This window comes from Gymnogyps californianus, chromosome Z (assembly GCF_018139145.2).
Source record: "Gymnogyps californianus isolate 813 chromosome Z, ASM1813914v2, whole genome shotgun sequence".
Taxonomy (NCBI): domain Eukaryota; kingdom Metazoa; phylum Chordata; class Aves; order Accipitriformes; family Cathartidae; genus Gymnogyps; species Gymnogyps californianus.
Window position 1 is genome coordinate 7,617,648 of NC_059500.1, and position 17,493 is coordinate 7,635,140.

Sequence of the window (17,493 nt, forward strand, 5' to 3'; positions counted from 1 at the left end):
GTGAAAACAGAAATCTGAATGCCATAATCAGAAGGAAAAAAGTCTTTGACATATTACAGGGGAACAAGTAGCAGACCTACCTGCAACCTAAACAAAGCAGTGCATGATGGAGGTTGTGTCAAAACTGCCTCCTAGATTACAGGCCCAAGCTAACAGGAGGAAGACATTATGCTCTGCAAACAGAATGAAGTGAAGTATGTGAATAACTAACAAGAGGTTAGTTATCATATCATCCTGATTTTAGATTGTTGGCCAGACATCAAACAAGACATGTAAAAAAACCAAAATAATGCAGACTTGGGTGAAATGATGCTTTGGATTGAAAGTGAAGCATTGGTGATCGGTATGTTTTTACACGGTGTCAAAGAATGCTAAAGAATAAAACATTACATAAAAAAGGGCAAACGGAAAAAATATAAAGAGGAACACTGGGGCACTTGTAAGATGCGCTGGATTTTTCAATGAAACAAAAAAGGGGCACATGAGAAGAGCAAGAACAACCAAAAGGGAAAGGAGCCTCAAAAACAATTGCAGGAGACCAGTACAGGCCAACTTTTAAAGCAGCTAATATGTTAAGGAGGATGGGTACTGACCCTTGACTAGGAAGAGCCTGGAGTACAAAACACAGTGTTCTCCTGTAAAAACATATGTATTTTTTGAAGGCAAGAGTGTTTCCTTGGTTTTCTAGAAAGAAGGAAACTAAAAGTGTTAAAAGATTTTCCTCCAGCCAGGCCAGCACTTGCAAACAGATGTTACTAACAGTTTGGGAACAGAACAGTACCCACCAGAACAGTTTGTTCTGAACCAGTTTCCATAACCTACTTTTAACTTACGCTTTGCTTTTGAAGGAAGGCTCTCCACCAAAACTGACCTTCAGTTCAGTGTCCTTGAATGGTACTTTCTAGTCATTAAATCTGTCCTTGAATAGTACTTTCTAGTTATTAATTTTTATGGACAATGTCTGTCATAACATTGGCAATAGGAGCATTTCATTTACCACCTGAAACAGCAACATGCTAGAAGCAAACGAACATGAAACCATGCCAAACATTTCAATACATTTGCTTCCATGAGTTTTAAATTACCGAAGCGGAAAGTTTGTAACTCGTAACACAAGTCTACACCACAAGTTGAACTATTTTTTAAAGCTTACTCAGGCTGACAAACACACAAGTTTAATACAAATGGTTAAGCAAAATCTTTACAAAAAGAGGGATGAGTCTAACTTCATTTAAATCAGTGGTGAAATACCTATTGATTAAAGCTAGGATTCCCACCCCCCCCAAGTATGCAATTTAACCAAACTGGCTTTGTACTAGCTTAATTAAAACTCCAATGTATGAACAAATCATACAAACAGCTAAGTCATCTTACTACAGTAGCATTTAAGCTTTGTTTACTGCTCATTACTTTAATGTCCATGCCTAACTTAGACATGGAGAACTTCAAAACCAGGACCAAATCTTCCACTTACACTGCAAACTGCTTTCTTGGGCACAGCTCAAACTGCTGCTCTTAGACAGTTCTTAAAACAGCTCTGCTGCTGCTTCAGTTGTTTATTAACTTACTGTAAAACTTGCTTCATTCTTCCTCTTGTGAGACCCTGTTTACAGCCACATACAAACGTGTGAAACTATTTTCTCCGCTGATCTGCAGGATAAGCAAACTTTTCACTATCACTGTACTGCATAAAACTTAAAAAGTGATGAGGCCACTTTCCATTGTGTATTTTATTTGCACTTTCATTTCTGACTCAAAACTCTTTACAACTATTTTACATTAATCCACAGAAATAATTTCTACCATCACGAAGTACTCCTTAGGCTTAAGTAGTAGTTCTTGGTGATTGTTAACCAGATTAAAACACTAAAACCTTTCTGGTGACTTATTTGGCTCGTTTCTGATAAAAACAAATTTAGAATAGCAGCACCCTGCCACTCAGTTGTTTTTTCCTTCTGTGATGGGTGTTCCTGTGATGTAAATTTGGCTGTGAAAACGTACACAATACCAAAACAGAAGCACCAGTAAACAGTGCAAATGACATAGCTGAGCCTGGACATAGCTATGGTGGCAACAAGAGAACAGAAAGAGGGAAGCACAGCATTCCGTAAAGAGGAAATATGTACATTATGTATGGGGTTTTTTTGTAGAATAAAGGCAGAGATACATGCACACCAGTATATAATATTCACATTTGGTCTTTGCATGTTTAAAAAAAAAGAGAGAGAGAGAGAAATTGAAGGAAAGCACACAGATACTTTCAACTCTGTCAATGTAACCAGGCATTGGACCAGATTATCACTGCTCTCAAAGCTGCAGTGGTTTATCTGGACGAAATACTTTAATTTTTTTAATAACCATCAGCAAACTCTTTGTGCTGGAGGAGACCTTCGCCACATCACCGTGGTCACTCATTGCAAAGTTCTAATACACAACATCCAAAACCAAATCATCCCCCGAGTTACTCAGGCAACCCCTGGTGCAATTCTTACATGACATGGGCATGCAGTGAGCAGAAAGACCCTTCTCTTCTCTGCTCTTAACCACTCCAAGCTGTACACCTCCTGGGACTATTATTCTCTCCCATCTCTACCCTGTTTTTATAAGTTCAGTGGTTTTCTGCTGCATTATAAATACACAAAGAGATGAAGAGCCTTCTTGAAACAGAAGATCTAGTTCCCACGGTTTTAGTCAGAAAGGTCTTCAAAAAATTACAGAAATGAAACCTTTCCCAGCTAACAGATGATTCTCACCAGGAGTTCTTAGAAAAGAGCAGACAAAGAACAAAATTACCAGGTAATGGACAATAACCAAAACTGAATACTTTAGACCACTCAATATGCATTAAAATAAAATTACTGCCTGTATAAAAGCAATTATATAAAAACTAGAGCCTAGTTAAGAGCACAAGAAAGCAGCATATTGGAACCACTTAAATTAACATTAAATACTTCAGGGCCCTCTAGTGGTTAAATCTTTCATATGAGAAAATCCATGAAGAATTGGTTTTGAAATAAGGCTACCGAAGCATACTGAAGTAATGTGTTTTACTTTTACCACTCCCATGTAATTAAGGGCATTTAGGCTGGAGAGCTGCCTAGTAAATTACCAAAAAGTGGAAAAACCTACAAACTAATATCTGTTCACAAAATCAGCTAATGGGTGGTATTTTCTGTTCTTAATAGAAATGAGAAGTTACTTACTAACATTCTCAGCTGTGCACAACGAAAAAAAAAAAAGAAAGAAAAAACCACAATCGCGCTCTCAAACCTGCATCAGAATTACCTTAACGCACAACTAAAATACTTGTTCCTGAAAAAAGCACTTATTTTGTCCATTTATTACATCTTTTTACCCTCCTCTGGCTTCCACAAAACTGTCAGTGCACAACACCAGCAACAAAAAAACCAAACCAAACAAACAAAAAATAAGAATTGTTAATCTTCATCATGGTATATTTAGAAATATTTTGGGCATACCCCTATAGAATTGATTTGCAAAAGAGAAAGTTACCAAAGTAAAACGATTAGCAAGGCAAAAATGTGCATCTGTTGGCAACTGGAAAAGGTTTGTTACTTCCTAATCTGGTATTTTATCTGCCCAAGTCTTAACATTTTACTGCAAGGAAATACATTGATATTGCTTGCTTAGTACATCTAATTAGAGCTGACCTTTTCAACTCCTTATGGCTTTACAGTCCATACATGAGCTGAGGGAATAGAAGAGCTACGACAAGAGCACACTTCACTACAAGTGTAAGCATCACACCACCACTGAATGATGACGAATACACCACTTTCACAAGCCACATTTTCTTAAGATTCCTAACACCAAATCAGACATTTTCAGTCCCTCCTCTCAGTCTTGCCTCTCATATACACGTGCCCTTGAAAGCTTGATAGCTGAGTGCAGCAACATCTGTGCAAGTTCCTATAATGTGCCACAAAATCAGCTTTTTGTGATCAGACGACTGCCTACCCACCAATTCACATCAACTTTTTTTTTTATAAAAGGGGACAAAGAAGGATTACACTGGCAGGTGGGGAAAGGAGTGCCTGCAGAGCAGATGATTAAGCAGCTCAGCCGTCTGGAGCATTAGAGGAAGCTACAAGATGATGACTTGAGCAGAGTTTAAGTGAGGTAGTCAAGGTACACAGTTGACTGTCTGTCAGGTAGCTACCATCCACGTGACCGTGATGCATTTGTCTATCTTTACAATATGGGAGGTGATGATACTTGTATCGTCCCCCCAACACAAAACTTTGCCTACATAATACATTAATTTTTCTTTGGCTTTCTTTAGCTCCAGTTTTGTTAACACATAAAAGAAAAATAACATGCTTTCTGACTAGTTCATTCAAAATGGAAATGCCAAGCTCTAAGCTAGTTCTCTACAGCCCAGAGCTGCATGGTTTTTAAAAAAAAAGTGAAAAACTGATATTTTCTCACAAAAATTGCATCTGCAAGATTTTGGAAGTTCACCACATATTTTCAGAGGATTGCTTTATCCTTCATCCAACAAATTACATCCTATTCTGGCTTTATTCCACAGTAAAACTGATATAGAAAACATGTAACAAATTTACTCTTGAAATACACAAAGAGAACTCAAAATATAAACAGATGATAGTCACAATACTTCCAAGTCTGCGTCCAAGTTCAAGATAGTGTAATAGGACAAACAGAATGAAATACCAGTTGCAAAGGTTTTCTACACCTATCTACATTAACAGAAAAAAAGTTTCATGCCTTTTAGAGGCACATAACACCACTTTCAGATCCCAAAGATAAGTGCATGAGCTCTGAAATAAATCCAATGCATCACATGATAGGGAGTGCGGGAGAAAGACGATCTAAATGAAAACAACAAATGTTGAGGCGCACAAATCTTTCATAGGCCAGAAACAGAAGCCATGAATTTCAGTCTAAATACAATTTAAGAATGAGTGCCCAGAACTCAGTGGGATTTGGGGAATTTTCAACCCAGCAGCAAACTACAGCCATTCTGAAATGGGCCATTACAGAACTAAACATCCATGCTTGCTCCTGGATCTAAACTCCATCAATAGCTATACTGTAACAAAAATAAAAGGGGGGGTGGGGGGCAAAAAACTCAAACCACAAAATCCCCATAGAACTTACCTCATGGAAGTTATACTGTTGATGAGCTTTTCAGATTGATCTGACAAGTTAGATGGAAGTATTATTTCAACTGGCTGCAGGCGCAAAACTCGACTCTCTAATTCTAAGCGAGATGCACAGTCCCGAAAACTGTCAAAAATTACTTCTCCAGTAGTTGGCTGGATTGCCTGTCAAATAAAAAGAAAAAATAAATATGCATTGAATATTTAAATTTTCAGGGAGTGTTTCAGTGACTCAAATTATTAAGCCAGAAAGAAAATCTATGGTGTATAGCATAAAATTATATAGCACTCAGACACTTAGCAAACGTGGTAGATCAAAAAATATAATTGTGTTTTTCAAATCTATGATGTGGTAATAACTTCAAAAGACTACCACAATTTTGTCTTGGTAAATGATAACAATACCTTAAAAATGTAAATATGCTCTTGTTATCATCAGTCCATCACTGCTCAACTTTTATTACTAGGCAAATGTATATAATTGGACGTCTGTGGAAGGTACATGCAATTCAGCCTGGAAACTAACTGTCATCCTAGCACACGCTTTCATTGTTCTCTCCCAGCTGCAGTGTGACATTCAAATACAAGCACAATCAAGATGCTTTTAAATTAATGAATTACCAGCAGACTGGTCTTCAGTTATCACTGTGTTTCGCCAGTTAAACAATCCTGGTTTTAATCCTCACCATAAAAGAGAACACAAATCTGAAGTGTAAACAGTAAAAAAGTGTACGTCTCTTCCTCTAGAGAACAGTATTTTGTAGAGGAAAAAAGTGCTTATAAGCTTTAAAATATTGACCCTAAAAATGTTTAAAGTTAGTAAAGCATCTGAACTAACGATTTCCCTGTATTTGGTTAAAACACAGCTATGCTTTCAAGTGATGTGGCAGCAAAAACAGTATCAGGAATATTCAACTATCAACTCCAGACCTTTTCTATAGTTTTCAAATATAAAGCCATCACAATTCACACACAGATGATACTTTACCTAAACTGCACCTTGCACTACAAAAAAACAAACCCCCCAAAAATCTAAAAGACAGAGCAATCATGAATTTAAGAAGATAACCACCCACCTCAAAAAAAGCCCACACGAACCCGAAAATACCGATTCCCCTGTGAAACTAACTTACCATAATGCCTATAACAACGTCACCTTTCTTCCTGTCTTTTAAGTTTTCTCCATTTTCACAGATACAGAGGAGGTAGTTATCAGGGACATCTGTTGTTACCTCTTCAACATCTACAGAATCATCTAGCTTCAGCAAAGGGTTCACATGTAACAAATGTTAAAAAAACCAAAGTACACAGATTTTGGTGGATTATTCAGAGGTCCTCCTAGATCTAAGTCCTTCTCAACTACATTTTGTGCTGGGCCTTCTAGACTAAAGGTCTATTTGACTTTTGCTGGTTTGACTTCTACTATGATTTTAGTGAATTTCAGATGACTGTCAGCATGAGGACTGAAGTCAGCGGTTGTCCTCACAGGACAGGCAGTTACACGATGAACAGATTTCATTAGCTCATGCAAAGGCCATCTTTGACTATGTCTGTAGGTCTCCCCATTGAAGAAGGAGCAGCTATGTCAAAAGTTAAACCACCAGCTGATTCTGCACATGGGCTGCTCCACCTTATCATTTTGACTTCATATCCACAAACCACATGCACCTAACAGAAAAAACTAAGTGCACTAGGTATACAGCAACCGAAAAACAGGCAATACCCAGAGTTAAACAAAAGTCTACATCTTAGCAGGAGCATTAGGTTAGTTGCATTGAAAACTTGCTGCATATCTATCCACCCAGTTGGGTCATACTACTGAGCCTGCTTTCATTGAGTTTGCCAACCATTACAAGACAGTCTGTAAGTACACTAGAAGTTTTCCAACAAAATCTCAGGACTGTGTTATCTGCTTCCCTGATCTACTCTTTAGGTGCAATGTCACAGGCATTAATCTAACAATCTTCTTAGCTCTTGGTATCTACTAAGTACTAGTTTGAGAAATTAAAGAAAAAAACATGAGGTAGATAAGGCAGGAGATAGGAAAACAAAAACTGGAAGGGAAGAAATTGAGAAAATAACTTCACTGGTTAAAAGCTGTTTCTATCTCATTTTTGTATTTTCTTTGTTACAACAGTCAGAAGTTAATTACCTAGCTAGATTTTTAACAGTCCATTGATTTTATCACCTTGTCACTTACAGCAAATTGTTGACACCAAACAGTCAATTCTTCTTCCTTCACACCCTCCTGAATCACTAGTGCTATGCATTCTCAATCTGGTGAAACACCTAGTTGAAGACAAGACCTACAGAACACTGAAGACTTGGAAGTCCACTCTCTGACTTCAGAAAGCAACTACAGTAAACACAAGCTCTGCTGTTTCACAATAAACCTAAAGCCCTGAAGAGATTAAATTCTTTATAAAGCCAGCACAATGTTTTACCACACATAAAATTAAAGGAACTTTATTTCCTGCTGCCGCTCTTATGTCAGCCACTAGCTACTCATGTTCCATCTAGGTGATAATACTAGAATTATGGCCTCTCATACACCAAAGATTAGAGTCGGAAACCAAATTTATTTGAAAAGGATATCTTCTCCAATAAGTGTAGACTTTGTGTAGAGAGCAGTCAGTTTCCGGCTGAAGAGAGAGCTTTTATTTTCTCCAGCAGCCTTCAGTGCTGCAGTTTCCATTTGTTTTATTACTCCAACCTACAGGCACACAGACAAGAAACAAAGTTAGCTCTTTGATAATAAATTAATTTTTTTTATTTATTTTATAAATTTGGTGATCTTTTAAGATGTGCAAACAGCAAGTGCATCACTAAAGCTGAGCAGGAAGGGCAGAGGCTAGCATCAATCCTACTAATGAGACTATAAGGCACTGCTTTTCCCTATGCTCTATCCACTTCTAACTGCCCTGTCAACTTCTGCCCCTGTACTTCCTGTCCTATTTTGAAACAATTTAGCTAGAGTTCACCACTTGCCAGAGAATGGTTGCTGCAATCAATTTAAATTCAACAAGTCCTTTTCTCATAAGCAGAAAAAAACCAGAGGTATCAACAGAAAGCCACAGAATTACAGGGGTCAACAACAGGAAGGAAAAGAGAAAAAAAAAATACGGGCTAGGGTAAGAAAAAGAAGGATGTGAGGAAGAATAAAAGAGAGCGCGGATATATAAATTTCTCTTTATCAAATGTAAAGGCTTGATAAAAAACTGAGAGAAAAATTGTTCTAGAACTGTTCTAGAAAACATGAAGATACTTTTCTATAAAACAGAGGGCTTGAATCTACTTAAACATCATGACATTCACCAGAATAGAGAAATTGAAACAAAGGAAAGTTAGCCATTTTAGTTGCAAAAAAAGGTGATAATGAGTTTCCCACTTCTCAGTTGACATAAGACTGGTACAATAAGTGTAAGTTATTTCAGTGCTATTCTGTACTTAACATAATTTAATAAAAGCCAGGAATAACCTTATATCCTTTTGCTACAAGTCGCCGCACATGGACAAACAGTCTGTGACTTGGTATACTGGCAGTCATAAAGTTATGATCCTGATGACAATAAATGTTTAGTTCTTTAGCTGCAATCTGCAAAGTACAAGAAGAAGAGTCAGCCAATAGTTCAAAATGCAATACAGGAGCTCCTCTCTACGACAACACTGATGCATAACTACAATTAAAAGTCCAGTGTCAGAAGGAAAACATTACAGGAAAAAGCCGAGAGAGCTGGGCCCCTCCACCTTCCTGTCCCAGCACGTTGTCACAAACAGGGGCTTCAGTATCACAGACTTCACATATCAGCTTATTACACTGCACCTTGAACTTTACCACCGTGAGGTAAACCACCTACACCGCACACCCGGATTCTGCAACACAGCTCAACACAGGGTCAAACAATTTTCACTAAAAATGCAGAAAGAATGGTGGTATTTTAATTGTGGTTATAAAGATGGTATTAAGCTAGCTAATCAAATAAAATACTGAAAAAATCAATATCAAACAGCAGTGGAAACTAAATACTTCATAGAAGAAGAGTAACAACACTTGTTAAAATGTGACATTATAATGTATGATTTGTATTTGGTTTTTTGGCCCTTGGCAAAAAGGCAGGTGTTCACCGACTAGGGAAAGTGGTCTTAAGCAGGAACTGCAGTCAAACACTGAACTGTGTACCTGGACAGTATATTTCTATTTCTGGACTGTGAGTGCACCAGCAAACAAGTAGACAAATTACACAGTACAAATTTGATCAGGAAAATTAATTCCCAGTAACTAAGCAAAGTTTCTCATTGGTTTCAATTGTGGAAATAGCACAGATCAAATGTTGGTAGCAATGATTTGGTGCCAGATCATGAAAAAACTCATCACTAACCATTTATGAACCATCACTTTAAAATTATGTTTGTTGCAAAGTACTTTCCAGTTCCTACAGATCTGGCATGTGTAGGTGCCACATCTGAACATGCATCCAAGATGCTCTCTGCACCCAGGCTATACCAGCTATATTAATCTACTTTTACAACACTTGCTCCACTGTCTTCCAAAATGAAATACTCCTAGTAGAGCTTTGGGCCATGACAGAGAATTCACCTCTGAAATTTTTTCACCTTTGACTCTGACAAGTAATTATTCTAGGACCTCATCTTAAGTTCTCAACATGCAGGATAGCAAGCCCTACCATATGATTACAAAATAATAAGTGCTATTTTGGTAAAAAGTGTATGCATAATGGATAGTCTTCAACTTAAGCATGCAGAGATTTTTCATCTTGATTTCAAGTATTGAAAAACCCCATGAAATTTATGCCCCTCCCCAAACCTTCCTTCTGGAATTGGCCATAGACCTATGTCGTGGTTTAACCCCAGCCGGCAGCTAAGCACCATGCTGCCCCCCCACCCCTGGGATGGGGGAGAGAATCAGGAAAAAAAAACCTCGTGAGTTGAGATAAAGACAGTTTAATAGGACAGAAAGGAATGAAAAACAATGATAATGATAATAATAATATGACAATAGCAATACTAAAAGAATTAAACTATACAAAGTAAGTGGTGCGCAATGCAATTGCTCACCACTCGTTGACCGATGCCCAGTTAGTTCCTGAGCCGCGATCCCCCCTCCCAGCCAACTCCCCCCAGTTTATATACTGGGCATGATGTCATACGGTATGGAATAGCTCTTTGGCCAGTTTGGGTCAGCTGTCCTGGCTGTGTCCCCTCCCAGCTTCTTGTGCCCCTCCAGCCTTCTTGCTGGCTGGGCACGAGAAGCTGAGAAATCCTTGACTTAGTATAAACACTACTTAGCAACAGCTAAAAACATCAGCGTGTTATCAACATTCTTTTCCTACTAAATCCAAAACACAGCACTATACCAGCTACTAGGAAGAAAATTAACTCTGTCCTAGCCGAAACCAGGACAACCTAGTACAACACTAACATAATGCAAGTATCTTTCCATAATCCTGGAAAAAATTACCTCTGCATCTTCTCCAAAGAAGCGATATTTGTATCCACATTCCACACACAAAACAGCATCTTTATACTGTTTCTTCATTTCTATGAATTGAAGTTCTAGTGGAGTGTAAATGCTTTTGGTTCTCTTATTAAGATTTGTATCTGAAGCATTTTGAGTGTTTTCATAAGACTTAAGAGATGCAGAAAACTGACTAAGATCACAGCGTAACTCCTCCTGTAAATAAAAGATGGAAAAGTATAGTTAGGACTTATCAAATACATCAATCGCCCCTGCAGACCTTGACTCACATTGATCATAGAGCTCAAGACTGTTCTTGCAGTAAATAGCCCCAAGAACTGCAGCAAAACTATTAAAGCAGGATATACAGAATACAGTTTGTTTGGAAGAGAAATTAAAAAAGTCATGAAAGTCAAAGATTTTTCATCAATTAGTTTACTTGCTTTACAACAGTCCTCACACATCTCAGCTGAAATCACATCCCTATTGTATCATGAGCTCTCAAAACACAGATCAAGAGACATGCAGGCTGCAAAGACTAGGCAGTCTACACTGGCCAGATAAAAAAAATACGGATGAATTACCACTCCAATTTACAGATGAGAAACGGCAGCGCAGAGAGATTAACGATGTTCCAAAAATCCACAGTAAATCAAGAAATAAAACAATTCAATACGAGTCTCAGTTCACTGTCTCAAGTACCAAAATCATACTTCTCCAGTCTGCCCTTCCTACATAAGCTTAGCAAACCTCCCAAAATAATTCAAACACAGAAAATCTATATTACAGTTTCTAAACCCCTTAACTGTTAAGGCTTTGAGCCCACTCTCTCTGCAGTTTATCATTTACAACAACATTATGTAGCCTATGCTAGCCAAGCAACTTCAGCTCTACAACTTTGTTTTGTTCTGTATTGTAAGCAGGGTGACAGATTCAGTCTTTCAGAAGTGCAGTGAACAACACTGATAAAGTGCACTTCAGTTACAGCAAAGTTCCTCCTCACTTCTATCACAATATCAAGTACTGATAAAACTGGTTTTAAAAAAAATACAAAGACAACACCCTCCACAAGTTTTTAAAGCCTATGACTATACAAAACACAATTGATCAGGTCGTGTTGTGAGTTTCTGTATCTACAAACAAACCTAGTAAACTTCAATTTCTAACAACTGTCCCATCTAGATTACAAGGAACAAAGTCAACAGACTGTTTAGAAGGAACGGTAACTCAGAAGAAACACAGAGATAGTACAAATCATATCATAATTTGGGTCACAGGAACGTACAAAGAATGCAGTCAGAAAACAACAGGAAAAAAAGAACACTTAGCTGTATTGTTAACTGTGAATTGCAAAATTCCCAGAATTGCACACAATCAAGGGATGACCCATTTGACAAGCAGACAACGTAGCCCAGCACAAACAAAGCTGTACCATGCCTAGAACTGAGACGGCCCCAGGAGCTTAGATGTCTCTACTGCAAAATCCTCAGCCCAGGGCTTCAGCGGTCTTCGATCCAAGGTCTGTGCCAGCCCAGCAGTATGACCTTGTCTCATTTTACAGAGAAAATTGTTGTGACAAAGCATGTGAAATGAAGTCATGAAAGAAAATAAAAGTAAAAACATATATGGAAGTCGAATTGTTGAGATGGTAGTAAGTTAGCAGCTCAAGGAATTTAGAAGAAAATTACTCACATAAAAAGGTTATAACTCTAAGAAAAAAGCAAGACACAACCATCTAAGATGAGCCCTTCCAAGGAAGGCAAGCCAGCCCTTCCCCACCTGACTGCCTGGCCAGCACAGACTCGGTACGTGTCTTATAGAGAAAGATGATAGTAATGCTTTGTCAAGTAAGTCATGAGTCCTCACTATCTATTGAGTCTATTAAGTAAGAAACAATTGCTCTTTACTTTTACTTTGCATATATCTTGCTTTCACAGTCTCTCTGCACACGGTTAAAGCTGACCTTCCTCGTGATCTAGGAAGGGAGAGTTAACAGCTGTCATAATCTCACAGACAATCTGTGATCGACTGGACCCAAGCGCTGTTTGGCGACAAGCATCTAAGTATATGAATATGCAGCGGCAATACTGCTATAAAAAGCACACCAGTGTTAGTGGACTGGAAACCAGCTTTGGAATTGGAAGGCAGAAATACTGCACCAGCTGATACACAGAAGATTAATAAACACATCTGTTCAAAGATAAAGAGAAACCTGAATTCTGCAGAAACAACCATCTTAGGCCCACAGCTTGGCGGAGGGAGAGTTGCACATGCTTTTGCTCACCAAACATGTACTTCTACTGCGGTTACTGTAACACACACATTTTTAACCGACAACCTATGCCAGGCACATGCTGTCTCCAGTGTTACAGAAGAGAAGTCACTAAATACTCCCCATGCATGTCTCACATACATACATATGTAAAACACATACATTTTATACTTTCAGCATCTAGAATTGGTTCTCGAACATCTGTGAGACACGCTAAAGTACGATTTATAGCTTAAACTAGCAGGGGCAGCATCTGGTGTCAATCTAACTGGATGGACAAAGGGTCAGAAATTAAGAAGTTCCAGACAGACAAGGGTTTGAAAAAGAGGGACAGAGAAGGAATCAGTTTTCTGTGTTCTCCAACTGACCACACCTACATAATCTCAATCCCTTATCACAACAGAAACCTCTTGCCACAAGCTGTTCACTTCACTATTCTTATTTTGATCTCATGTTCACACAACCCAGACACCCCAGTTTAAGGTCATGACCTTCAGACAAGGAAGGTCAAATCAACTATACAACCTTTCATACAACATCCTTCCTTCAAAAAGCCAGATGTAAAGCTTTGTTAAAGAGCAGTTGAGTCCTAATGCAACACCACCACAGTAAGCCATGAGATGCCTTTTAGGACCAGAATACTTCAAACTGAGCAAGCTGACCCCAAAAACCAACCAATTAACTACTGTTAATTAGCCCCATAATTAAAGGAGAAGCAAAGTACTATTACAGTCTTATCGACTTGTATCATAGATATCATAATGATAATTTTTCATGGGAGCTACCCATATCTTCTGCGGATGAAAAAAAACAGTGATATCTTTAGTAGACAGATTTATTAGCAACTGCATTAAGCTACATCTCAGTAATAACTCTAAATCATATTTTTGCAAAGAAAGTCTGTTAAGAATCTTACAGCCTGTATCAAAACTGATAGAACTGAAAGAAAGGTGAGCCAAGGGCCACACTGAACATTTATTATTATGATATTATAGGTTCACTATGATCTTAAATGTCTTCTCCAACCTAAATGATTCTATGATTCACAATCACAAGATACACTGCCACTGTTTCTGCTCTCTCATTAGTGCTTTTTTCAGTGATATCACTGAAGAGCTACAAGAGGCATTCTGCTCATTATGCTAAGAGTTCCAGGAAAACATCCATACACAAACACTGGTCTATTGGGTACTGCTGCACTATTTCATGACAGAACACAAAAACACAGAAGGAATCTTGTGCCAAAGCTTGCTTTTTTAAACCGTAAAAAGTAGTCTACACAGCACTGGACCAAAGTTCTACGTACCTTCTGAGCAACCTTTGGGCTAGTGTCCCAGGACTGAAGAGGGTTTTTCAATTCTGAACTTCTCCCAGTAATACTGGGACATTTTTCCAAACTCAGAGATTCTTTCTCCCGAAAACTATCCTCCCGGACTCTGCTACACTGCTGGTCTGAATCGCTGCAGAATTCTCTCAGTCTGTCTAGAGTTTGCAAACATATACGGGGCTTTTCGCACTTCTGAGGTTCTTCAGTAAAAATATACAACAAAAACATATTAGCAACTTATTTTCTAAAACAGAATGTCTACTAGAATGACATCAGTAAGCAGAGAAAGCAATCATTTTGCCGCGTCTCTCCCCTACATTCCTTCTCCTCTCCCATTGCACTATTTCTGCCAGCCTGACAGAATCATGCATGTAATCAGCTTGGTTAACTTCCCTGGAAAATCAGTACTCCTCATGTGTATGCTTCTTCATACATGTGAAAAGAAGCACAATTATTTTCTGGACTGATAACTGCAAAGCCACAAAATTAACCAAGAATATTGGAAGACAAGTGGTATTTTTTCAGTACAGTTTTTAAGCAGACAGTATTGCTAGTTGACGGTGTCTTAATGATACTTCAAACCATCACACCCAAAAACCTGTGTATAATTCCCTCTAAAAAAATTATAGAGGCTAATTATTTTCAATTAAGTGTAAGTGTAATGAACTTTATATTCACTGATTTATTTTTCTACTAGCATCATTAATTTGTTAAACTCTTGGTTCAAAGCCAGATGAAGCAGAGGCATTTTCAATGTAATTAAGTGGCTGTCATTCCACAGTTAAGAGCACTGCATTAGAACTATTTACTTTGAGGTAGCCTTTAGGTATCCCAGTCACAGGCCAGACTCCACAGAGCCGTCAGGTGTCAGTCATGCTTCAGCCTGAGTTTAAAAGACAGACTGTTAAACCAACACGGAAAGGGAAGTTGCAGCATTTCTGCCTGGGCATCTGGACCTCACTGACCGAACAACCTGTTAAAGCCGAGCCAGCTGAAGGGGATTTGCAGAGTAATTCTGGAGCAAGGCTAAAATACCTAGCTTCTGAGCCACAGAAAGGCGCTTTAACAGTACAGCTAGTATGCTCATAATGGCTCTTCAGAGATGTATCTTACACTCAAGAGACACTTCCTAAAGTATCCACCAACAAATTTTTTTACATTTGACAATTAAAAACTATTTATTGGATATAAATGCTTGAACGACTGTTTACAGTCAACTCACTTTTATCCTGAGTCTTCAGTGGGTTACAGATGTCTTCTAGAGTAATTTGTCGTGCCTTGGTCTTCTTTTCACAGGGTTCATTGCTTTCACTTGATGTTCTCCTTTTTGTGCCAAATTCAGAAGCCTAAAACATAAATTAAACAAAGAAGTTCAGTTACTTTTTCTCTTTGCCATCCTCTATGAAAGACAATAACGCATCCAAGGATTTCATAATGAGATAATGCAAAATTAATTTACAATATATGAAATCCCTATTTTACCTATCTACATTTTCTGTTTATAAAATAGTTCTCCTAACAGTCAAGGCTGCAAGAGGAAGAGAAACAGTGCATTCTGTGAACAAGTTGGCTGTTGTGCTAAGAAAGAAACACCTGCAGCTACCATGGCCCCAAAAGGCAGCTTACAGCTACTTCTGTGGCAGAGAACTGAACCAGCACTTAACAGACTTTCCCATCGTACCACACACTACCACTCTGCATCTGAATCAGATCTCTTCTGCAAATTCTCATTCCCACAGACCAAAGCCCTCTTCTTCCCAGATACTGGCTATTTGCCTCTGAGAGGCACTACTGCCTATGGCCTACATCCCGATGATGGGAGAGTATCTTCTCCACACCATCCTGGAAGTGTTAATCTAGACTTAAAAGATTTTCCTAAACTATCTGTAAACACCTAGCTAGCATCATCCTGGGTTTGTATAGAATACAGTACTCTTGACCACTGCTCCTTAGATGGCTTTCAACACACGCACTTTTAACACTTCATACACAGAAAACTCATCAATTTATGTTGTTTCATCATTGATGTATTGTTTGACAGAATGCAAGAAGTATGACTAAATATAAAGAACTAACTTGCAACTGCAACAACGTATAAACACACTACCATTTCACTTTTCAGATAAACACACAACAGGTGCTTTTAGCAGTCTGCATCCACATTTCATATGGTCATCTCAGATGGTTTAAGTGTATTACTGGGGAAATTCAATCTCCTTATAACTAAGCAGGAACTCCACCCTCAGCAACTAAGCCCATAACCTCTACGTAACATACCCATATGCACAGCCCACATGAGTGGCAAAGTTTCCCTTCCAAGTCTGCTACTATATACCACCAGACTAACACTAATTAGGAAGCAGCTTTTCTGCATGGATAGAAAGCAGTAATCACAACTTTCAAAATGTATTTGGACCAAAGATAACAAAAAAGGTTGCCTTGAGACACAGGTGAAAAAAGTATACACCTTTCCAGGCCCAGAAAGGGCTAGAAACATTAACTACAGGGAGACTGGAAAATACAAACTCAGAACGAAATCCAGTTGCTGAGAGACAGCAATTGTTTTCCCAGAGGCGACATGGAGAGGCTGCTGGATCACTGCAGGCTCTCTGGGCCTTGCACCTAACAGCAGACTAAGTCGTCTGAGCTCCATGACCTGGGCCACGAGCTCTACCCATTGCATGCCAGGAAGGCAGAACCTGTGCCAGAAGGTCCAACACCACCGCACCGGAGCGAAGCCCCTGTGACACAAACTGGCATACAGGCCTTGCCAAGCTCACTGTACCCACGTCAAGGCTCAGCTCCTACCAAAGGGGCATGTCGTGGCTGTTTCCTGAAATACTAGGTATCACTACCCTGTGTTACACAACGCAAAGATGCTACAGCAAGGACTGTCAACTGGAAGGCCCTGCCTGGTGGCGGGGCCGCCGCAGGGCCCCCCTCCGTGCAGCAGGGCCGTGGGCAGCTCTGGCCATCCCTTCCGACATGACTTTCTGACGGGGGTACCCAGACAGGCCCGAGGTACCTCCGCCACCACCAAGCGGGTTCCCGCAGGGCCCCTGCGGACCGGCCCGCGCCCTTCAGGCGCCCTGAGCCCCAACCGCCGCCGCCCCGGGCGCACCGTCTGCCGGGCGGCACCCTGCTCCCCGCCGCTCCCCGTCGCTCCGAAGAACCTGCTCAGCACCAGCTGCTGCCCCCCGCCGCCGCCGCCGCCGCGTTCCCGCCGCCGCCCCCGCGGCATGGCGATGGCGGCGGCGATGGCGGACCCCGAGCC

General features: G+C 39.6%; 1 protein-coding gene across 2 annotated transcripts in view; it reads right to left on the bottom strand.

The window, feature by feature from the left end:
- The window catches only part of MSH3 (mutS homolog 3), a 117,697-nt gene extending 100,237 nt beyond the window's left edge, over positions 1–17,460 (bottom strand). The window contains exons 1-8 of one of the 2 annotated variants that reach the window (XM_050913414.1): positions 17,341–17,460; positions 15,442–15,565; positions 14,199–14,419; positions 10,624–10,836; positions 8,623–8,739; positions 7,740–7,857; positions 6,278–6,423; positions 5,143–5,309 (exon numbers count right to left, since the gene is read on the bottom strand). In XM_050913414.1, coding sequence (XP_050769371.1) covers positions 5,143–5,309; positions 6,278–6,423; positions 7,740–7,857; positions 8,623–8,739; positions 10,624–10,836; positions 14,199–14,419; positions 15,442–15,565; positions 17,341–17,460 — 1,226 coding nt within the window. Of the gene's footprint in view, positions 1–5,142; positions 5,310–6,277; positions 6,424–7,739; positions 7,858–8,622; positions 8,740–10,623; positions 10,837–14,198; positions 14,420–15,430; positions 15,566–17,340 lie in introns of both variants that reach the window. The other variant, XM_050913415.1, reaches the window with a different exon arrangement.
- Between the last annotated feature and the right edge of the window lie 33 nt (positions 17,461–17,493).